Raw genomic sequence first — 23,743 nt, 5'->3', positions numbered from 1 at the left:
TACTGAGTTTGAGATCACCTATAAGTCTCATCCGGACAGAAGAACAAAATCCAACAAAGAGGAACACACTCAAATACTTACATTATACATTAAAAAATAACAAATATACTAATACATAACAGAGAGATGATTTACAAGGAAAAAAATATCATCTCCCAAAACAATAACTATGCATTCGACTGTTTCCCTCCCAGCCAGGACTCCGACCAGGGCCAGGAAAAAAACTTAAGTAATCTCATTCCAAGACAAAGACAGAAAGCATGTTGGAAAACAGATATAAGGGGATAGAAGACACAGTGTGTACCTCCCTGCCCGCTATGGGAGGTCAGGATCCCCACCCAGCCCACCCAGTGTCTCATCCTAGGACAAGAAAAGAGAACCATATATAATAAGAGGACAACAAATGTAAAGTGATACGGAAGGTAAAAACTGACCTAAAGTATGTCTTGATCTACATAGTGGAATAACCATACAAAGGGGTTGAGGGTGGGAAGTCTACTTTGTTGATGCTTACAATTGAGGTTTGCATCAAAAACTAGAGAACTAATATTAAAATGTATAATACTCATGGGTGTACTTTATACAAGGGTTACCATTACAAATGGAAAATCTGACATTATCACAATCAAAACAGAGGGGAGTTAATAATGATTCTAGTAAAAAACAAGACAAAATTATAACTTAAAAGCATATTTTCCGGATTGTAGTTCGCATTCTGAGAAAATTTCGGCACCATTTGAACTGCATTCTGTTTGCATCATCTTGCTTTTAAAATATTGACTGAATAATAAAATTTTCAATTGAATTATGATAAAGTTTAGCAAAAAACATAAACATCACTTATCTGTTTTGATCATAGATGCTTTCTGCTTGACAATTAAATTATCTTATTTAATATTTTTCAGTATTTATTTGCCAAATCATCAAATGTTATTTAGTCAGGGCAACTGCTGTAGAGATCTTAATGCAATGTGAGTGAGTTACGTCAGGTTGCAATACATAGCGTTACAAAAAAGTACTTTATCATCAATATTATTATTATCATCATCATCATTATTATTATTCTTATCATTATTATTATATTTGCAAAGCGAGTATAGTGAATGCTAAGAAAAGCCTTCTTCTACTTTATTTAGTAACTGAGTAAAGGTACCACAAACTTATGCAATATTGGTGCCAGCAGTTAAATTAATTATTTTAGTGTGATTTCAGTTTCATAAGAAATTTATTTCATCACTGTGTAAAAAAGGCATATGTTTTATTTTTTATAAAATGTGATTTACAGCATGATATCAAATCTAGAATTTGATCATTGCATGGCAATATGGTGATGGTGATAAAGATGATTTGGATGATGACTGAACAGACAAAAAGAAAACATGTACTCACAGCTAATACATTCATACATAGCTATGGGATGTGGAGATTCTTCTTTTTGCGATGAACTTTATGGTTGATCCCAAGAGAAAATAACCAAGTATATATACTTGTATATCAGTTAGCATAGCGGCCAACTTTTCAAAGAGTTAACTCACTAAATCCTAGAGATTTTTGCTACTTTTCAAAATTGGAAAAAAAAGTATTAAAAATGAGCATGTACATAGATTGTTTTATTCAACTATCATTTACATGCAGAAGCTAAAAACAGCTTTGATACTACGTCTATAATATGTCTCAGAAAAATGTAATAAATAGGCATGGGGTAAAAGTAACCCAGGTAAACTACTGATATAGTCGGTGTTAGGGTTGAGTTAGTTAAAACCGGACACACTTACTCACAATATTGTCATGATCCCACACAGCAGCATGTTCGGAATATCATAATATAATATAATCTATCTACATTTAGAGATTTTTCTTGTTCCTTGTTTTAATTTGCTAGTCAAAAAAGCATAACCCTGGGAAATGCAAGAGTAATTTCCATACACATAAACAGTCTTTTAAAAAAAATTTTTTTTTTCTTCTTTAATTTTTCTCTCAGATTGCCAAATTGGGACAGTCATGATTTTATCAGGACAGTTGGCCGTTATGTGTTTGACAAACAAAGCAACTAAATTGTAAAATGATAAAATAATTCTATGTCATCAATAACGGACTCTAGAGTTCTGCATCAGAAAATAAACATGCGACGATCATTTGACAATTTCACCAGCTCCTTATTTGACATTTTATCATCACCTACTCCTTATTTGACATTTTATCAATCTCGTTTTGAAAATTCATTTGACAATTCTATACAATTCAATAATGGAAAATTAATTCTTACTTTCAACAGTGCAATTCTACTTTCTGGAGGATTTTATTCTTGCTTTGGGTCTTCTTTACATATTATTAGCAAATAACAATCATAGGATTGTCTTGAGTGCAATAAGTTCTCTCTTATAACGACATGGTATTTACAATGAATTGGTGGGAAGGGGGAGAAGGAGGGGGAGGAATGGAAGAAAGAAAGAGAACTTCAAAAATATCAAAGAGACGGGAACAGAAGAAGAGCGTCTATATAAATTTGAGTAATCATTTTCTATTTACACAAACACACACACACACACACACACACACACACACACATTCTCTTTCTCTCTCTATCCCTTTCCATTCATTTCTCTCAGTCTCTTCATTGCACAGATCTAAAGAAAGAAATAAAATCTGTTGACATATACAAAGTTGGTTCAATATAACATATCTATGGGTAAAAAAAACAACAAAACAAGTAAAAAGCTAATGGTAAATTAAAATGATAGTGAATTCAGTAACAAAGTAACGATTGAATATTGGCATGGATGCCTTGAACACAAAATATTCTGCATAAAAGCATGACAAAAAAAAATATTCATGACATATTATAAAACATGAATGCAAAAATCTATAAAACAATTCAACTTCGACTTGTACTAGTTTCCCAAATCAATCATTATTACTAGGCGTGCACATACTATCAAGTATGATAACCGAATGCAATGATGGGCGGTGGTTTTAGAATATTTCCATTACTACAATGAGCCCATAACCGTATGGGTTATCAGACCTGCAAATATTTTCACGTTGTTAGTACTCCATCAATGATATCACAATATCCGGCTTGGAAAAATAAATATGACTGACAAATTCCTTGAAGTCTCCTAACTTCAATTAAAAAGAAATGAATGAAAAAGAATATTAAAAAGTAAAATTAAAAAAAAAAAAAAAAAAAAAAAACCCAACCAACCCCCTCCCCCCTCCTTTTTACTTTTCTTTTTTCCTAGCCAGAAAATAAAAAAAAAGAGTTGTCTTCACCCAAGAATCTGGCTCAGTTTAGATCCCATTGTCAAGAAAACTGATACGTGTGCTGTAATTACTTGTAAACTCTTATTTTCGGAGAGACACAAAAGAGCCTGTACTAAATCGGCCTTCTAGTGCCAAGTAAAACTAAGAAGTGACGAGCTGGATGTCCTTGGGCATGATGGTGACTCGCTTGGCGTGGATGGCACACAGATTGGTATCCTCAAACAGACCAACCAAGTAAGCTTCACTGGCTTCCTGCAGGGCCATAACGGCAGAGCTCTGGAAGCGCAGGTCAGTCTTGAAGTCCTGGGCAATTTCTCTCACCAAACGCTGGAAGGGGAGTTTGCGGATGAGGAGCTCAGTGCTCTTCTGGTAACGTCTGATCTCTCTCAAGGCAACAGTTCCAGGCCTGTATCTGTGGGGTTTCTTGACACCGCCGGTGGCTGGGGCAGACTTCCTGGCAGCCTTGGTGGCCAGCTGCTTACGAGGAGCCTTTCCTCCGGTGGATTTACGTGCGGTTTGTTTGGTACGTGCCATTTTAGATTTTCGTTACTCGAAAGTGACTGATTCGTAATAGAGGGCCCGTTCGTGTTATATACCTGTTATCTCAGCGTTCTGATTGGTCAATTACCGAGAGCCCGGGCCAATCGGCTTACCAGTTTATTTTGTTACCCGATCACTTTGGAAACGCAAGTTGTTAGCATTTACTTTAGGAGGTAATCCCTTGGTTATTTGGTAATAAATTTGAAAATAAATAAATAAATAACCAAATAAACAAATATTTGAATGAAAAGATTCATATTTATCAGAATGAGCTGGTGGTCGTGAGATTAGGTATAGCAATTCAAATTCATTCATTCAATTCATTCATTCATTCATTATTATTGATTGATTTATTTGTTTACTCGCATGTGTATCTATTCTTTGGTTTGTCTGAGCGCAAAGCAGTAGTGCTGTTTATTGGGCTTGCAAAGCTTCAGCTCGAATTGGAAAAGAATTAGAAAATATGCGAAAGTATTCTCCCACTGCGGACTTTTTATTTCTGCAGTCCGCGCTCTGAAGCGAAAAAAAAAAAGGAAAAATGCGAAAGTATTCTCCCACTGCGGACTTTTTATTTCTGCAGTCCGCGCTCTGAATCGACAAAAAAAAAAGAAGAAAAAATGCGAAAGTATTCTCCCACTGCGGACTTTTTATTTCTGCAGTCCGCGCTCTGAAGCGAAAAAAAAAAGGAAAAATGCGAAAGTATTCTCCCACTGCGGACTTTTTATTTCTGCAGTCCGCGCTCTGAATCGACTGAATTGAAAATGGGACTTCTATGGTGCTTGTGTTGCCCAATGGCAAGTGATCAAGCTTCCACGAGTCGGCGAGTTTGGGACTGGACATGGTGAGTCAAGAGGAAGTGGATTTCGTTAAAATTTAAATCTTTATCTATTTGTGCTAATTCTTTGTCGGTGGAATTCAGAAAATAATTTTATGACCAATCCTCGAACTCTCATCTTCTTGCTATGATCAATAAAAAGAACCAAGGCCATGATGCATCAAGCGGGGCCTCTTCAAACACTGATTGGATTGCTGCAGTTATTGAAGCATGGAAAACCATCAAAGGAACCTTGCCGGAAACAATAGACTGGAAAGACTACATCTTTTTAACAACTTTATCACTTCTTCAACTTTCCAAAAGAGATCCAGCTAGAGTAGCCAGATTTGTAGAAGAAAGTATGCCGAAATTCGTCCCTCAAATGTTCGGTTTGGTTATACCATCCTCCACACCATATCCAGTGGCAGGATTTGAAGCCTTGTCTGCTGTGGTTCATGCCAAGGATTACATTACTAAAGAAATGATAATAGGTTATGTTTCAACTGTTGGAAAAAGTGACTTATTACACAAGATGATTCACATGACTCTTGGCATGAGGTCTGCCTATTCAGGTATGCCAGTTCTCAATTTGATCAATCGTTCTTGTTTTGACTTAGAATTGACATACAAGGAATTCTTTCAAACTATTGCTTGTAAATTTTATCAAAAAGAAATTGAGTCGATCATTCCTTGGTTGATCAAATACCAAGACCAAAGTATATTCCTCAATCGGTTAGCTCCCTTTGCTCGAATCTTGTCCGATAACGTCTTTACCACTCTGAGCCAAAAAGCCACCCCCAAATTAACAAAATTGGGCATCCAAATTGTGACGATTGCTGAAGAAAGTGACACAGCCAGTCAACTGGTAGGCAGCACTCTTGATGCCTATGCCCAAAGGATTATAGACTTGACTGCTCAGGTACTGGTTGAGGAAAAAACCAAGAGAAGTGGGACAACAACTGGGGCTTCAGACTTAATGGGAACTGTTCTCAGCAATGCACTCAGCAATAATTTGAACCTTAGAGAGGAAGGACATACCAGATTCCAACATAATGTCGTTCAAGAAGGACCAATCTCCATCATCAATAATTCTGATCAAGAAAGAAGTGGGGCCAGACCCAGTCTACCTCTGATGTCCGGCCAATTTTCCGAGGAATCAGATGAATATTGATGGACCCTAACCCAATGATCAATGAATCCTATTTATGATAATATTCAACGCCATGTGAACCACACACAGCACAAAACACCAACTAGGTAAATACCGACAGTAATTGAAAACAAGTCCAAGAACCTATCTATCACTCCGAACAAGTGAAGTTCCAAAGAAGGCCCCAACCAGACAACCAGCAAGCCTTGACCAAGAAACCAAATCCCGAATGATTCAACCGAGGGGACAGCCCTCTAAAGCAAAAAAAAAAAATCGAAAAAAATGCCACCCAAAGACAAACAAAGCAACTAAATTGTAAAATGATAAAATAATTCTATGTCATCAATAACGGACTCTAGAGTTCTGCATCAGAAAATAAACATGCGACGATCATTTGACAATTTCACCAGCTCCTTATTTGACATTTTATCATCACCTACTCCTTATTTGACATTTTATCAATCTCGTTTTGAAAATTCATTTGACAATTCTATACAATTCAATAATGGAAAATTAATTCTTACTTTCAACAGTGCAATTCTACTTTCTGGAGGATTTTATTCTTGCTTTGGGTCTTCTTTACATATTATTAGCAAATAACAATCATAGGATTGTCTTGAGTGCAATAAGTTCTCTCTTATAACGACATGGTATTTACAATGAATTGGTGGGAAGGGGGAGAAGGAGGGGGAGGAATGGAAGAAAGAAAGAGAACTTCAAAAATATCAAAGAGACGGGAACAGAAGAAGAGCGTCTATATAAATTTGAGTAATCATTTTCTATTTACACAAACACACACACACACACACACACACACACACATTCTCTTTCTCTCTCTATCCCTTTCCATTCATTTCTCTCAGTCTCTTCATTGCACAGATCTAAAGAAAGAGAAATAAAATCTGTTGACATATACAAAGTTGGTTCAATATAACATATCTATGGGTAAAAAAAACAACAAAACAAGTAAAAAGCTAATGGTAAATTAAAATGATAGTGAATTCAGTAACAAAGTAACGATTGAATATTGGCATGGATGCCTTGAACACAAAATATTCTGCATAAAAGCATGACAAAAAAAAATATTCATGACATATTATAAAACATGAATGCAAAAATCTATAAAACAATTCAACTTCGACTTGTACTAGTTTCCCAAATCAATCATTATTACTAGGCGTGCACATACTATCAAGTATGATAACCGAATGCAATGATGGGCGGTGGTTTTAGAATATTTCCATTACTACAATGAGCCCATAACCGTATGGGTTATCAGACCTGCAAATATTTTCACGTTGTTAGTACTCCATCAATGATATCACAATATCCGGCTTGGAAAAATAAATATGACTGACAAATTCCTTGAAGTCTCCTAACTTCAATTAAAAAGAAATGAATGAAAAAGAATATTAAAAAGTAAAATTAAAAAAAAAAAAAAAAAAAAACCCAACCAACCCCCTCCCCCCTCCTTTTTACTTTTCTTTTTTCCTAGCCAGAAAATAAAAAAAAAGAGTTGTCTTCACCCAAGAATCTGGCTCAGTTTAGATCCCATTGTCAAGAAAACTGATACGTGTGCTGTAATTACTTGTAAACTCTTATTTTCGGAGAGACACAAAAGAGCCTGTACTAAATCGGCCTTCTAGTGCCAAGTAAAACTAAGAAGTGACGAGCTGGATGTCCTTGGGCATGATGGTGACTCGCTTGGCGTGGATGGCACACAGATTGGTATCCTCAAACAGACCAACCAAGTAAGCTTCACTGGCTTCCTGCAGGGCCATAACGGCAGAGCTCTGGAAGCGCAGGTCAGTCTTGAAGTCCTGGGCAATTTCTCTCACCAAACGCTGGAAGGGGAGTTTGCGGATGAGGAGCTCAGTGCTCTTCTGGTAACGTCTGATCTCTCTCAAGGCAACAGTTCCAGGCCTGTATCTGTGGGGTTTCTTGACACCGCCGGTGGCTGGGGCAGACTTCCTGGCAGCCTTGGTGGCCAGCTGCTTACGAGGAGCCTTTCCTCCGGTGGATTTACGTGCGGTTTGTTTGGTACGTGCCATTTTAGATTTTCGTTACTCGAAAGTGACTGATTCGTAATAGAGGGCCCGTTCGTGTTATATACCTGTTATCTCAGCGTTCTGATTGGTCAATTACCGAGAGCCCGGGCCAATCGGCTTACCAGTTTATTTTGTTACCCGATCACTTTGGAAACGCAAGTTGTTAGCATTTACTTTAGGAGGTAATCCCTTGGTTATTTGGTAATAAATTTGAAAATAAATAAATAAATAACCAAATAAACAAATATTTGAATGAAAAGATTCATATTTATCAGAATGAGCTGGTGGTCGTGAGATTAGGTATAGCAATTCAAATTCATTCATTCATTCATTCATTCATTCATTCATTCATTCAATTATTGATTGATTTATTTGTTTACTCGCATGTGTATCTATTCTTTGGTTTGTCTGAGCGCAAAGCAGTAGTGCTGTTTATTGGGCTTGCAAAGCTTCAGCTCGAATTGGAAAAGAATTAGAAAATATGCGAAAGTATTCTCCCACTGCGGACTTTTTATTTCTGCAGTCCGCGCTCTGAAGCGAAAAAAAAAAAGGAAAAATGCGAAAGTATTCTCCCACTGCGGACTTTTTATTTCTGCAGTCCGCGCTCTGAATCGACAAAAAAAAAAGAAGAAAAAATGCGAAAGTATTCTCCCACTGCGGACTTTTTATTTCTGCAGTCCGCGCTCTGAAGCGAAAAAAAAAAGGAAAAATGCGAAAGTATTCTCCCACTGCGGACTTTTTATTTCTGCAGTCCGCGCTCTGAATCGACTGAATTGAAAATGGGACTTCTATGGTGCTTGTGTTGCCCAATGGCAAGTGATCAAGCTTCCACGAGTCGGCGAGTTTGGGACTGGACATGGTGAGTCAAGAGGAAGTGGATTTCGTTAAAATTTAAATCTTTATCTATTTGTGCTAATTCTTTGTCGGTGGAATTCAGAAAATAATTTTATGACCAATCCTCGAACTCTCATCTTCTTGCTATGATCAATAAAAAGAACCAAGGCCATGATGCATCAAGCGGGGCCTCTTCAAACACTGATTGGATTGCTGCAGTTATTGAAGCATGGAAAACCATCAAAGGAACCTTGCCGGAAACAATAGACTGGAAAGACTACATCTTTTTAACAACTTTATCACTTCTTCAACTTTCCAAAAGAGATCCAGCTAGAGTAGCCAGATTTGTAGAAGAAAGTATGCCGAAATTCGTCCCTCAAATGTTCGGTTTGGTTATACCATCCTCCACACCATATCCAGTGGCAGGATTTGAAGCCTTGTCTGCTGTGGTTCATGCCAAGGATTACATTACTAAAGAAATGATAATAGGTTATGTTTCAACTGTTGGAAAAAGTGACTTATTACACAAGATGATTCACATGACTCTTGGCATGAGGTCTGCCTATTCAGGTATGCCAGTTCTCAATTTGATCAATCGTTCTTGTTTTGACTTAGAATTGACATACAAGGAATTCTTTCAAACTATTGCTTGTAAATTTTATCAAAAAGAAATTGAGTCGATCATTCCTTGGTTGATCAAATACCAAGACCAAAGTATATTCCTCAATCGGTTAGCTCCCTTTGCTCGAATCTTGTCCGATAACGTCTTTACCACTCTGAGCCAAAAAGCCACCCCCAAATTAACAAAATTGGGCATCCAAATTGTGACGATTGCTGAAGAAAGTGACACAGCCAGTCAACTGGTAGGCAGCACTCTTGATGCCTATGCCCAAAGGATTATAGACTTGACTGCTCAGGTACTGGTTGAGGAAAAAACCAAGAGAAGTGGGACAACAACTGGGGCTTCAGACTTAATGGGAACTGTTCTCAGCAATGCACTCAGCAATAATTTGAACCTTAGAGAGGAAGGACATACCAGATTCCAACATAATGTCGTTCAAGAAGGACCAATCTCCATCATCAATAATTCTGATCAAGAAAGAAGTGGGGCCAGACCCAGTCTACCTCTGATGTCCGGCCAATTTTCCGAGGAATCAGATGAATATTGATGGACCCTAACCCAATGATCAATGAATCCTATTTATGATAATATTCAACGCCATGTGAACCACACACAGCACAAAACACCAACTAGGTAAATACCGACAGTAATTGAAAACAAGTCCAAGAACCTATCTATCACTCCGAACAAGTGAAGTTCCAAAGAAGGCCCCAACCAGACAACCAGCAAGCCTTGACCAAGAAACCAAATCCCGAATGATTCAACCGAGGGGACAGCCCTCTAAAGCAAAAAAAAACGAAAAAGCACAAAAACACACAATAAAAAAAATTCTTTCTATGTTAGATTAAAAACTGATATTACTTTTTGACTTTTATATTTTACGTTATTTGAACAATTCATAGAATTTTTACATTATATTTGCTTTTATTAGCAAATAATCATAGATTGTCGATGCAATTTTCACATGGACAGATTGGTGAAAAGGGAGATGAAAAAATAAAAAAAGCGACAAAAGTTAATAGATATTTTATTTAAAACAAAAAAAACACCCTCCTCATTTCTCTTCAGCAGTAAAGATTCACATATGTATCATTAAAAAAACAATAAACTATAAAATGTATAACGTCATATATGATGGGCTGCAAATTGCAGACAAATTTACAATGCATTCTCTCGCTAGCCACATCTATAGCATTCTACAGATGGGTGGTTTGAATATCTCTAGGCCATCAGTCGTTTTTCACCTCTGACAATCCGGCGATATGCTAACCTTGTTACTCTAGATGATAAAGATTTAAGAAAATAAAACCAACCCTCCCTTTTTCTTTCCAGCGAAAAAAGTTTTTACCGCTGAGCATTGTAAACTAAGTCTTTATTGTAATTTATTTGAAAAAAAACCTAAACGTTATGAAGTAATAAGAGAGCTGGTCTGGTGGATGCTTCATCCATTCTCACACAATATTATGTTCTTCTCGCATGAATGCGAGCGCATTCTTAAGCTGGAGGTTCGGAGAGTTTCGAGTATTCTCCAGCACTTACATCGGTTGAAGGTGGAATCTCCTGCGGCTTATTTCTCCGTGCGTCGTGTGAGCATAATTCGTACTCATGCGATTATTGAGCCGGTCTGATCATAGAATCGAAGCCCACGGCTATTTATTTTTACGCCTTGAACGCAATTTTAATTTCTAGGTCTTGTTTTGAATAATGAATAAATAATAGCATAAAATATTTGAAGAAAGAAATTTATAAAAGTGGTCTAATTAGTTAGCAATATTCTTATTAATATTTTATACATCATCACTTTTTTTATTCAATAAGAGATCATCTTGACGGGGTCTCAAACAGTAGGTGTATTATTGGATGAAACATCAGGAATTGCAAAGAATAAAAATACGAATATTTACATACTTTATTTCCTCGCCTTAACAAAAAAAAAAGAAAAATGGAAGATTCACTGACAATTTTCAAGTTCGGTTAAAAACAAACAGAAAAAATCAAGTATTCACGGACTTTATTCTGAGTCGCTCAGAAAAATAAAGAAAAAATGGAAGTATTTCACTGGGATTTTATTTTCACCGCTGAATCATGAATTAAGGACTCTATGTTTTGCCATCAATTAACTCAATCGCTGTTTGATGGAAAAGAATTAAATGTTGATTTTATAAATAAATTATCTATTCTATTTTGTGAATCAAAAAATAATTTGCTCTTCCAATCTTCTAGCTTAACACAAAAAACAGCCATGATCACAAGGCACTCAATTTGAGTTGCGTAGAAGACAGAAAACTGTAGGAACCCATGCCAAAGATAAGACTGAAGCTAATTTTGAAAACCTTCATTTCAAAAGGCGCTGATAGCCTTTTGAAGTTCCGAATGCCATAAATGTTGGTGGTATACCATCTCACAATTCCGTCAGGAACCTGTCTGTGATCAAGATTTCAAGCATGTATCGTTATGTTCACGGAAATATTTCCAAGATATTATATTGATGATCCCATAAGATGCATTTTAATTTGATCTGTTCGCACTAGAATGACAACAGAATCTTCAATAATCTTGTAAATTTTCAAACGAAATGACGATCAAAAGGATCAAAACCACAAAGTACATCCAATCGTTATTCATTGCCCCTTGCAAATTACAGAAAAAGCCACCAACAAATAACAAAATTGGGATCAAATTTCATTTAAAATACACTAGTCTGTGCAGACTTTATGCTATGCCAAGATTATGACTTGACTGCTCAGTATGGTAGAAAAACCAAGAATGAACATGGCTTGATAATTGAATGTTCTAATCACTCAGCAATATTTATTTTAGGCATACAGATTCAAAATATCGTTCAGGGACTATTCATCTCAATATTGATAGAAAGAATGGGGCAGTCCTTCTACTTATTCGCAATTTCGAGGAACAGTGAATGATGGACTAACAATGTTAAATCCATAGATATATCAAGCCTGTGAAAAAAACAAACCAATAGGTAAATACACAGTAATGAAACATCCAAAACCTATCTTCTCCAACATGAAGTTCCAAAGGCCCAACACACAGCAACTGACCAAAAACAATCAATGATTAACAGACAGCTCTAGCAAAAAAAATGAAAAAAACACCCAAACAACAAAAACAATGTAAAATATAATATCATGCTCAAAGACTGAGTTCGCATCAGAAAATAACATGCAGTCTTTGAAATACAGCAATTGACATTTTACATACCTACTCTATTGAATTTATCAATCGTTTGAAATTCATTTACAATTTATAAATATATGAAAATAATTACTTTCAACAATGCAATCATTGGGGTTATTTGTTGGTTTCTTTACAATTATGCAAAACATAGTTTCTGTGCAATAGTTCTTTATACAAATGTATTACAAATGGTGGAAGGAGAAGAGGGAGTTTGGAGAGATAAATTCAAAAATATCAAAGAGTATAAAAAAAAAAAAATTGAATCATTCTATTCAAACACACAACACCCACAACACCACATTTTTTTCTTCCTACCCTTTTCCCAATTTCCCCAGCCTTTTTGCACAGTTTAAAAGAAAGAAAAAAACTGGGGGACTTAAAAAAATTGGGGTTAAATAAAACTAAGGAAAAAAACAAAAAAAACAAGAAAAACAAGGAAAAAATTAAAAGATGGAATTCGAAACCAAGAAGATTAAATAGGGCAGGTCCCTGAAAAAAAAAATTTTCAAAAAAAACAAAAAAAAAAAATATCAGGGACTTTTTTAAACATGAATAAAAAACTAAAAAAATTTCAACTCGATTGATATTTTCCCAAATCTTTAAATTTTTAAAAGGGGTAAAATTTAAAAAAGGATGTCGAAGCAATGGGGGCTGGGTTTTAAATTTTCTTTCTATTTGGGCCCCAAACCGGGGTTTCGCCCTAAAATTTTTTCATTTTTAGTACCCCATAAATGATATCAAAATACCCGGTTGGGAAAAAAAATTTGACTGAAAAATTCCCTTAATTCCAATTAATTTAAAAAATAAAAAAATGAAAAAGATAAAAAAGAAAAATTTTTAAAAAAAAAATAAAAAAAAAAAAACCCAAACAACCCCCCCCCCCTTTTTTTTTCTTTTTTCCTACCAAAAATAAAAAAAAATTGCTTCCCCAAAAATTTGTTTAACCCAATTTAAAAAATGAAGGGTTTTTGGGTTAAATTTAATTTAAATTTTTTTTTGGAGAGAAAAAAAGAGTTTTTAAAAAATGGTTCTATCCCAAAAAAAACAAAAATAAGCTGGTTTCCCTTGGGGCCATGTTTGGTACCCCTTGGGCTGGGGGCACAAGAGGGTTTTAAAAAAGAAACCAAAACTTCCGGGTTCCCTGGGGGTTTAAGGGAGGTTGGGAACCGGGCCCGTTTTTAACCCGGGGCAATTTCCCAAAAAACCTGGGGGGGGAATTTTGGGAATGGGGAGTCATCCTTTTTGGTAAGTTATCTTCTAAGGGCAAAGTTCCGGGGCCTGTTTTGGGGGGTTTTAAAACCCCGGTGGGGGGCAATTCGGGCCCACCTTGGGGGAAAAATTTAGGGGAGCCTTTTTGGGGGATTTAGTCTTTTTTGGTTTGTCCTTTTTTAATTTTCTTCCCAAAAGTACGTTTCGAATAGGGGCCCCTTTTTGTTTTTTAACCCTGTTTTTTAACTTTTGGGTTTGGTAATTACCGGGGAGCAGGGGGCCAATCGGTTCCAGTTTTTTTTTGCCCCGATATTTTGGGAAAGAATTTTGATTTTTTGGGAGAAAACCCTTTTTTTTGGGAAAAATTTAAAATAAAAAATAAAAACCAATAAAAAAATTTTAATAAAAAATTTAAATTTTTTAAAGGGCTGGGGGTCTAGTTATTATAAAAAAATTAATTTTTTTTAAATTTTCATTTTTAAATTATTAAACCAAAATTTATTGATTGAATTTTTTTTTAACCCATGTGTATCTTTTTCTTTTTTTGGGTTTCTGACCCAAAAAAGTGGGTTTTTTTTGGGTTGCAAACCCTTCGCTCAATTTGGGGAAAAGGAAATTAAAAAATGCAAAATTCCCACTGGATTTTTTTTTGAGTCCGCCCTCTGAAGCGAAAAAAAAAAAAATTGGATAATTCCCCATGGGGTTTTTTTTTTCTAGTCCCCTTTTAAATTCGCCCAAAAAAAAAAGAAAAAAAAATTGAAAAAGGTTTTTTCCCCCACTGGGATTTTTAAATTTCCCATTTCCCCCTTGAAAAAAAAAAAAAAGGGAAAAATTTCAAAGTATTCCCCCAGGGGATTTTTATTCGCGTCCCGTTAAATAATTAAAAGGGGATTTTGGTGTTGTTTCCAAAGGAAATTGTCAGTTTCCCCGGATTTGGCGAGTTTGGGAGGGACTGGTGAGCAAGGGAATTGGATTTCTTTTAAATTTTTAAATTTTATCCATTGTGCTAATTTTTTGCGGGGGAATTAAAAATTAATTTTTAGCCAACCCTTAATCTTTCTTTTGGCTAATGTTAATAAAAGAAAAAAGGCCTATTTTCAAGGGGGCCTTTTAAACTGTTTGGGGATTTAGTTTTTAAAAGGGGAAAACCATCAAAAACCTTCCGGAAAAATAGAGGGAAAAATCTTTTTTCAATTTACCTTCCAATTTCCAAAAAAAAGTTTGAGTCCCAGTTTTTTTAAAAAAAGTATGCAAAATTTCCCCTAAATTTGGGTTTTAAAAATTTTCCCCCACCCTACCCATGGCGGGATTTGAACCCTTTGCTGTGTTTCAAAGGTTTAATTCAAAGAATAAATGGTTTTTATTTTAAAACTGGGGGAAAAAAAATTTTTTAAACAGTGTTTCCCTTTGATCGGGATTGGGGTCGCCTTTTGGACAAGTTTTTTCAATAATCGTTTTTTTTATTTAAAAAATTGACTAGGGGGAAATTTTTTCAAATTTTGTTTAAATTTTATCAAAAAAAAATTGATCTTTATTTTGGTTATAAATACAAACAAAGTTTCTCAATGGTTCTTTTGCTCAATTTTTCCCATAATTTTTAAACCATTGGGCAAAAAGCCCCCCCCAAATTAAAAATTGGGGCCACCCAAAAATTTGACGTTTGGGAAAAAGTGAACACGAAATGGGGGCAATCTTATCCTATGCCAAAGGATTTTAACTTGATGTCGGGAACGGTTGGGGAAAAAACCAAGGAGGGGGGAAAAAACGGGTTTTTTCAGACTAAGGGGAAGTTTCAGCAAGGGACCAGAATAATTTGAATTTTAAAAGGGAAGGAAATCCCAATTCCCCAAATAATGTGTTCAAAAAGGGCCAATTCCATAAATAATTCATCAAAAAAAGAATGGGGCCCCAGTCTCCTTTGTGGCCTTTTTTCGAAATCAGATAATTTTGTGGCCCCAACCCCAATGTTCTTTGAATCCTTTTAGGGTTAATTTCAACCCTTTGTGAATCCCAAAATACAAAAAACCCCAATGGGTAAATCCGACAGTAAATTAAAAATTCCAAAACCAACTATCACCCCAAAACAAAAGTTCCAAAAAAGGGCCCCAAAAAGACAACCAGAAAGCTTGCCCAAAAACCAAACCCAAGTTTAACCGGGGGGACACCCTTAAAAGAAAAAAAAAAAATAAAAAAAATCCCCCCAAAAAAAACAAAGAACAAATTGTAAAATGATAAAATTTTCATGTCATCAAAAACGGACTTAGAGTTTGCATCAGAAAAATAAACATGCACCATTGAAATTTCCCCACCCCCTTTTTTACTTTTTATCCCCACCCCTTATTTGAATTTTAAACCTTTTGAAAATCATTGAAAATTTTCTTTACAATTCATAATGAAAATTAATTTTTACTTTCAAATCAATTCTATTTTGGAGGATTTTTTTTCCCTTCTTTGGGGTTTTTTTAATATTATTCAAAAAAAAAATCATAATTGTCTTATCAATTTTAATTCCTCTTAAAACGACATTGTATTTAAATAATTTAAGGGGGAAAAAAAGGGGGGAAAAAAAGAAAAAAAAGAACTTCAAAAAAAAAAACGAATTTAAAAAATGACAAAAAAAAATTTCATGCATATATCTGAATCAAAAACTTTAAAAAAATTGAATTGAAGTTTAATAAACATTTACTTTAAAACCCCAATAGCCAAATTTTTGGGGGGGTTTTGAAATTTTAATACAAACCCTCCAAAAAGGAAATTTTTTCAATTTATACCCCTAAAGAAAAAATTGTTAAAAAAAAATTATAAAATTCTTTAAAATTTTAATTAATAAAAAAAAATAAAAAAATTAAAAATTAAAAAAAAAAAAAAAAAAAAAAAAAACCCCAAAATCCCCCCCCCTTTTAATTTTTTTTTCCACCAAAAAAAAAAAAAAAATTTTTAAAAATTGGTCATTTAATCCCCCCTTAAAAAAACAAATTTGGGTTTTTTTAAATCATTTTCCGGGGAAGACAAAAAATTATAAAGGCCCCCACCAATTTTAAAAAAAAAGATGGAGCGGGGGGGTTTTAAAAAGAGGGATTTTGGGGGAACAATTGGGACCCCAAACCCAACCAATAATTTTTTTAAAAAACGCAAATCTAACCATCGCTTGAACTGGGGAATTTTTTAAAAAAGGGGGGTTTGGGGGAAACTAGCCTTTTAAGTCTTCCCCAAGGAAAAGTTCCAGGTGTTCTTGGGGTTTTTAACCGGGGTGGGGGGATTTTATTTTTGGCAGTTTAAGAGCCCCCCGGGGTTTTTTCCCTTTTTTTGGGGTTCCATTTTTGTTTTCGATAAATGATGATTCTTTAAAGAGGGCCCCTTTTTTAAAAACCTTTTTTGGCTATTGGTCCAATTCCAGCCGGGGAAGCTTTAAGTTTTTTTTTACCCTCACTTGGGGAAGCAAGTTTTTAGCTTTACTTTTGGGGGTAAACGTTTTTGGAAAAATTAAAAAAAAAAAAATTTAACCAAAAAAACAAAATTTTAAGAAAAACTTTTTTTTGGGAAAGCTGGGGGGAGTTTGGGTTTTCAAATTCAAATTTTTTTCTTTATTTTTTATTTTTTGATTTATTTTTTGTTTAATCCTTTATTATTTGGTTTTTACCCGGTTTTGGGTTTTTTTTTTAAAGCTTCAACCCAATTGGGAAAAAAAAATTAGAAAATGGAAAATTTCCCCCCCGGGGTTTTTATTTTTTGAATCCCCTTAACAAAAAAAAAAAAAAATAAATATTCTCCCCCTGCGGATTTTATTTAGCGCCTTCTTAAAAAAAAAAAAAAAATCAAAAAATTTCCATGGGTTTTTTTTCCATCCGCCTTTAAAAAAAAAAAAGGAAAAAAAAAAGATTCTCCCATGGGGTTTTATTTTAGCCGCCGCTTTGAAATTAAAGGGGGTTTAAGGTGCGGTTTCCATGGAATATAAGTTTTTAGAGTGGGGGGTTGTGGCTTAGAAAAAGGGATTCTTAAAAATTTAAAAACTTAATTTTTTTTAATTTGGGGGGGAAAAAAGAAATAATTTTTACCAAAACCCCGAATCTCATTCTTTTTAATAATAAAAAAAAGATGTATCCGGGGCCTTTTCAAAATATTGGTTTCCATTTTGAACTGGAAAAAAAAGGAACCTTGCCAAAAAAAAGGGAAGAAATTTTTTTAAAAATTTTTTTCAACCCAAAAATTTCCAATTTTTTAAAAAAGATCCAAAATTTCCCCAAGCGTTTTTTTTTAAATCCCCACACCATCCATGGGAGGATTTGAACCTCCCTTTTTAAAGGGGTTAATTTCTAAAGAAATATAAAATTTTTGTTTTTTGTTGGGAAAAAACTAACACAAGATGATAAAATTGGAAGTTCCTTTCAGGGATCAGTTCAATTTTTTCAAGTTTTTTTTTTGAATTGTAAAATTTTTTCAAAATATTTTAAATTTACAAAAAAAAAATTAGTGTATTCCTTTGGGTTTATCAAAAACCAAGACCAAAGTATATTCCTCAATCGGGTTTGTCCCTTTTCGAATCTTGTCCGATAACGTCTTTACCACTCTGAGCCAAAAAGCCACCCCCAAATTAACAAAATTGGGCATCCAAATTGTGACGATTGCTGAAGAAAGTGACACAGCCAGTCAACTGGTAGGCAGCACTCTTGATGCCTATGCCCAAAGGATTATAGACTTGACTGCTCAGGTACTGGTTGAGGAAAAAACCAAGAGAAGTGGGACAACAACTGGGGCTTCAGACTTAATGGGAACTGTTCTCAGCAATGCACTCAGCAATAATTTGAACCTTAGAGAGGAAGGACATACCAGATTCCAACATAATGTCGTTCAAGAAGGACCAATCTCCATCATCAATAATTCTGATCAAGAAAGAAGTGGGGCCAGACCCAGTCTACCTCTGATGTCCGGCCAATTTTCCGAGGAATCAGATGAATATTGATGGACCCTAACCCAATGATCAATGAATCCTATTTATGATAATATTCAACGCCATATGAACCACACACAGCACAAAACACCAACTAGGTAAATACCGACAGTAATTGAAAACAAGTCCAAGAACCTATCTATCACTCCGAACAAGTGAAGTTCCAAAGAAGGCCCCAACCAGACAACCAGCAAGCCTTGACCAAGAAACCAAATCCCGAATGATTCAACCGAGGGGACAGCCCTCTAAAGCAAAAAAAAAAATCGAAAAAAATGCCACCCAAAGACAAACAAAGCAACTAAATTGTAAAATGATAAAATAATTCTATGTCATCAATAACGGACTCTAGAGTTCTGCATCAGAAAATAAACATGCGACGATCATTTGACAATTTCACCAGCTCCTTATTTGACATTTTATCATCACCTACTCCTTATTTGACATTTTATCAATCTCGTTTTGAAAATTCATTTGACAATTCTATACAATTCAATAATGGAAAATTAATTCTTACTTTCAACAGTGCAATTCTACTTTCTGGAGGATTTTATTCTTGCTTTGGGTCTTCTTTACATATTATTAGCAAATAACAATCATAGGATTGTCTTGAGTGCAATAAGTTCTCTCTTATAACGACATGGTATTTACAATGAATTGGTGGGAAGGGGGAGAAGGAGGGGGAGGAATGGAAGAAAGAAAGAGAACTTCAAAAATATCAAAGAGACGGGAACAGAAGAAGAGCGTCTATATAAATTTGAGTAATCATTTTCTATTTAACACAAACACACACACACACACACACACACACACACACACATTCTCTTTCTCTCTCTATCCCTTTCCATTCATTTCTCTCAGTCTCTTCATTGCACAGATCTAAAGAAAGAGAAATAAAATCTGTTGACATATACAAAGTTGGTTCAATATAACATATCTATGGGTAAAAAAAACAACAAAACAAGTAAAAAGCTAATGGTAAATTAAAATGATAGTGAATTCAGTAACAAAGTAACGATTGAATATTGGCATGGATGCCTTGAACACAAAATATTCTGCATAAAAGCATGACAAAAAAAAATATTCATGACATATTATAAAACATGAATGCAAAAATCTATAAAACAATTCAACTTCGACTTGTACTAGTTTCCCAAATCAATCATTATTACTAGGCGTGCACATACTATCAAGTATGATAACCGAATGCAATGATGGGCGGTGGTTTTAGAATATTTCCATTACTACAATGAGCCCATAACCGTATGGGTTATCAGACCTGCAAATATTTTCACGTTGTTAGTACTCCATCAATGATATCACAATATCCGGCTTGGAAAAATAAATATGACTGACAAATTCCTTGAAGTCTCCTAACTTCAATTAAAAAGAAATGAATGAAAAAGAATATTAAAAAGTAAAATTAAAAAAAAAAAAAAAAAAAAACCCAACCAACCCCCTCCCCCCTCCTTTTTACTTTTCTTTTTTCCTAGCCAGAAAATAAAAAAAAAGAGTTGTCTTCACCCAAGAATCTGGCTCAGTTTAGATCCCATTGTCAAGAAAACTGATACGTGTGCTGTAATTACTTGTAAACTCTTATTTTCGGAGAGACACAAAAGAGCCTGTACTAAATCGGCCTTCTAGTGCCAAGTAAAACTAAGAAGTGACGAGCTGGATGTCCTTGGGCATGATGGTGACTCGCTTGGCGTGGATGGCACAACAGATTGGTATCCTCAAACAGACCAACCAAGTAAGCTTCACTGGCTTCCTGCAGGGCCATAACGGCAGAGCTCTGGAAGCGCAGGTCAGTCTTGAAGTCCTGGGCAATTTCTCTCACCAAACGCTGGAAGGGGAGTTTGCGGATGAGGAGCTCAGTGCTCTTCTGGTAACGTCTGATCTCTCTCAAGGCAACAGTTCCAGGCCTGTATCTGTGGGGTTTCTTGACACCGCCGGTGGCTGGGGCAGACTTCCTGGCAGCCTTGGTGGCCAGCTGCTTACGAGGAGCCTTTCCTCCGGTGGATTTACGTGCGGTTTGTTTGGTACGTGCCATTTTAGATTTTCGTTACTCGAAAGTGACTGATTCGTAATAGAGGGCCCGTTCGTGTTATATACCTGTTATCTCAGCGTTCTGATTGGTCAATTACCGAGAGCCCGGGCCAATCGGCTTACCAGTTTATTTTGTTACCCGATCACTTTGGAAACGCAAGTTGTTAGCATTTACTTTAGGAGGTAATCCCTTGGTTATTTGGTAATAAATTTGAAAATAAATAAATAAATAACCAAATAAACAAATATTTGAATGAAAAGATTCATATTTATCAGAATGAGCTGGTGGTCGTGAGATTAGGTATAGCAATTCAAATTCATTCATTCATTCATTCATTCATTCAATTATTGATTGATTTATTTGTTTACTCGCATGTGTATCTATTCTTTGGTTTGTCTGAGCGCAAAGCAGTAGTGCTGTTTATTGGGCTTGCAAAGCTTCAGCTCGAATTGGAAAAGAATTAGAAAATATGCGAAAGTATTCTCCCACTGCGGACTTTTTATTTCTGCAGTCCGCGCTCTGAAGCGAAAAAAAAAAAGGAAAAATGCGAAAGTATTCTCCCACTGCGGACTTTTTATTTCTGCAGTCCGCGCTCTGAATCGACAAAAAAAAAAGAAGAAAAAATGCGAAAGTATTCTCCCACTGCGGACTTTTTATTTCTGCAGTCCGCGCTCTGAAGCGAAAAAAAAAAGGAAAAATGCGAAAGTATTCTCCCACTGCGGACTTTTTATTTCTGCAGTCCGCGCTCTGAATCGACTGAATTGAAAATGGGACTTCTATGGTGCTTGTGTTGCCCAATGGCAAGTGATCAAGCTTCCACGAGTCGGCGAGTTTGGGACTGGACATGGTGAGTCAAGAGGAAGTGGATTTCGTTAAAATTTAAATCTTTATCTATTTGTGCTAATTCTTTGTCGGTGGAATTCAGAAAATAATTTTATGACCAATCCTCGAACTCTCATCTTCTTGCTATGATCAATAAAAAGAACCAAGGCCATGATGCATCAAGCGGGGCCTCTTCAAACACTGATTGGATTGCTGCAGTTATTGAAGCATGGAAAACCATCAAAGGAACCTTGCCGGAAACAATAGACTGGAAAGACTACATCTTTTTAACAACTTTATCACTTCTTCAACTTTCCAAAAGAGATCCAGCTAGAGTAGCCAGATTTGTAGAAGAAAGTATGCCGAAATTCGTCCCTCAAATGTTCGGTTTGGTTATACCATCCTCCACACCATATCCAGTGGCAGGATTTGAAGCCTTGTCTGCTGTGGTTCATGCCAAGGATTACATTACTAAAGAAATGATAATAGGTTATGTTTCAACTGTTGGAAAAAGTGACTTATTACACAAGATGATTCACATGACTCTTGGCATGAGGTCTGCCTATTCAGGTATGCCAGTTCTCAATTTGATCAATCGTTCTTGTTTTGACTTAGAATTGACATACAAGGAATTCTTTCAAACTATTGCTTGTAAATTTTATCAAAAAGAAATTGAGTCGATCATTCCTTGGTTGATCAAATACCAAGACCAAAGTATATTCCTCAATCGGTTAGCTCCCTTTGCTCGAATCTTGTCCGATAACGTCTTTACCACTCTGAGCCAAAAAGCCACCCCCAAATTAACAAAATTGGGCATCCAAATTGTGACGATTGCTGAAGAAAGTGACACAGCCAGTCAACTGGTAGGCAGCACTCTTGATGCCTATGCCCAAAGGATTATAGACTTGACTGCTCAGGTACTGGTTGAGGAAAAAACCAAGAGAAGTGGGACAACAACTGGGGCTTCAGACTTAATGGGAACTGTTCTCAGCAATGCACTCAGCAATAATTTGAACCTTAGAGAGGAAGGACATACCAGATTCCAACATAATGTCGTTCAAGAAGGACCAATCTCCATCATCAATAATTCTGATCAAGAAAGAAGTGGGGCCAGACCCAGTCTACCTCTGATGTCCGGCCAATTTTCCGAGGAATCAGATGAATATTGATGGACCCTAACCCAATGATCAATGAATCCTATTTATGATAATATTCAACGCCATGTGAACCACACACAGCACAAAACACCAACTAGGTAAATACCGACAGTAATTGAAAACAAGTCCAAGAACCTATCTATCACTCCGAACAAGTGAAGTTCCAAAGAAGGCCCCAACCAGACAACCAGCAAGCCTTGACCAAGAAACCAAATCCCGAATGATTCAACCGAGGGGACAGCCCTCTAAAGCAAAAAAAAAATCGAAAAAAATGCCACCCAAAGACAAACAAAGCAACTAAATTGTAAAATGATAAAATAATTCTATGTCATCAATAACGGACTCTAGAGTTCTGCATCAGAAAATAAACATGCGACGATCATTTGACAATTTCACCAGCTCCTTATTTGACATTTTATCATCACCTACTCCTTATTTGACATTTTATCAATCTCGTTTTGAAAATTCATTTGACAATTCTATACAATTCAATAATGGAAAATTAATTCTTACTTTCAACAGTGCAATTCTACTTTCTGGAGGATTTTATTCTTGCTTTGGGTCTTCTTTACATATTATTAGCAAATAACAATCATAGGATTGTCTTGAGTGCAATAAGTTCTCTCTTATAACGACATGGTATTTACAATGAATTGGTGGGAAGGGGAGAAGGAGGGGGAGGAATGGAAGAAAGAAAGAGAACTTCAAAAATATCAAAGAGACGGGAACAGAAGAAGAGCGTCTATATAAATTTGAGTAATCATTTTCTATTTACACAAACACACACACACACACACACACACACACACACATTCTCTTTCTCTCTCTATCCCTTTCCATTCATTTCTCTCAGTCTCTTCATTGCACAGATCTAAAGAAAGAGAAATAAAATCTGTTGACATATACAAAGTTGGTTCAATATAACATATCTATGGGTAAAAAAAACAACAAAACAAGTAAAAAGCTAATGGTAAATTAAAATGATAGTGAATTCAGTAACAAAGTAACGATTGAATATTGGCATGGATGCCTTGAACACAAAATATTCTGCATAAAAGCATGACAAAAAAAAATATTCATGACATATTATAAA

General features: G+C 35.6%; 2 protein-coding genes and 1 pseudogene across 2 annotated transcripts; all 3 read right to left on the bottom strand.

The window, feature by feature from the left end:
• Positions 1-2,297: 2,297 nt before the first annotated feature.
• On the bottom strand, positions 2,298-4,178 carry LOC144967364 (histone H3-like). Its single transcript, XM_078904487.1, has one exon. It carries the CDS (start codon positions 3,796-3,798, stop codon positions 3,406-3,408), a length of 393 nt encoding a protein of 130 aa, XP_078760613.1. The 5' UTR covers positions 3,799-4,178; the 3' UTR covers positions 2,298-3,405.
• Positions 4,043-8,460, bottom strand: LOC144967365 (histone H3-like). The gene has a single exon (XM_078904488.1). It carries the CDS (start codon positions 7,817-7,819, stop codon positions 7,427-7,429), a length of 393 nt encoding a protein of 130 aa, XP_078760614.1. The 5' UTR covers positions 7,820-8,460; the 3' UTR covers positions 4,043-7,426.
• Positions 8,461-20,137: 11,677 nt separating this feature from the next.
• Positions 20,138-20,794, bottom strand: LOC144967366 (histone H3-like; annotated as a pseudogene).
• Between the last annotated feature and the right edge of the window lie 2,949 nt (positions 20,795-23,743).

Source organism: Berghia stephanieae, chromosome 3 (genome assembly GCF_034508935.2).
Source record: "Berghia stephanieae isolate SIO BIC M18660-M18661 chromosome 3, UCSD_Bste_1.3, whole genome shotgun sequence".
Classification (NCBI taxonomy): domain Eukaryota; kingdom Metazoa; phylum Mollusca; class Gastropoda; order Nudibranchia; family Aeolidiidae; genus Berghia; species Berghia stephanieae.
This window is presented reverse-complemented; position numbering and strand designations above follow the sequence as displayed.

What these genes read in the sequence shown, in the direction of transcription:
- LOC144967364 (XM_078904487.1), bottom strand. Translation starts at nt 3,798, where the DNA reads ATGGCACGTACCAAACAAACCGCACGTAAATCCACCGGAGGAAAGGCT.
- LOC144967365 (XM_078904488.1), bottom strand. Translation starts at nt 7,819, where the DNA reads ATGGCACGTACCAAACAAACCGCACGTAAATCCACCGGAGGAAAGGCT.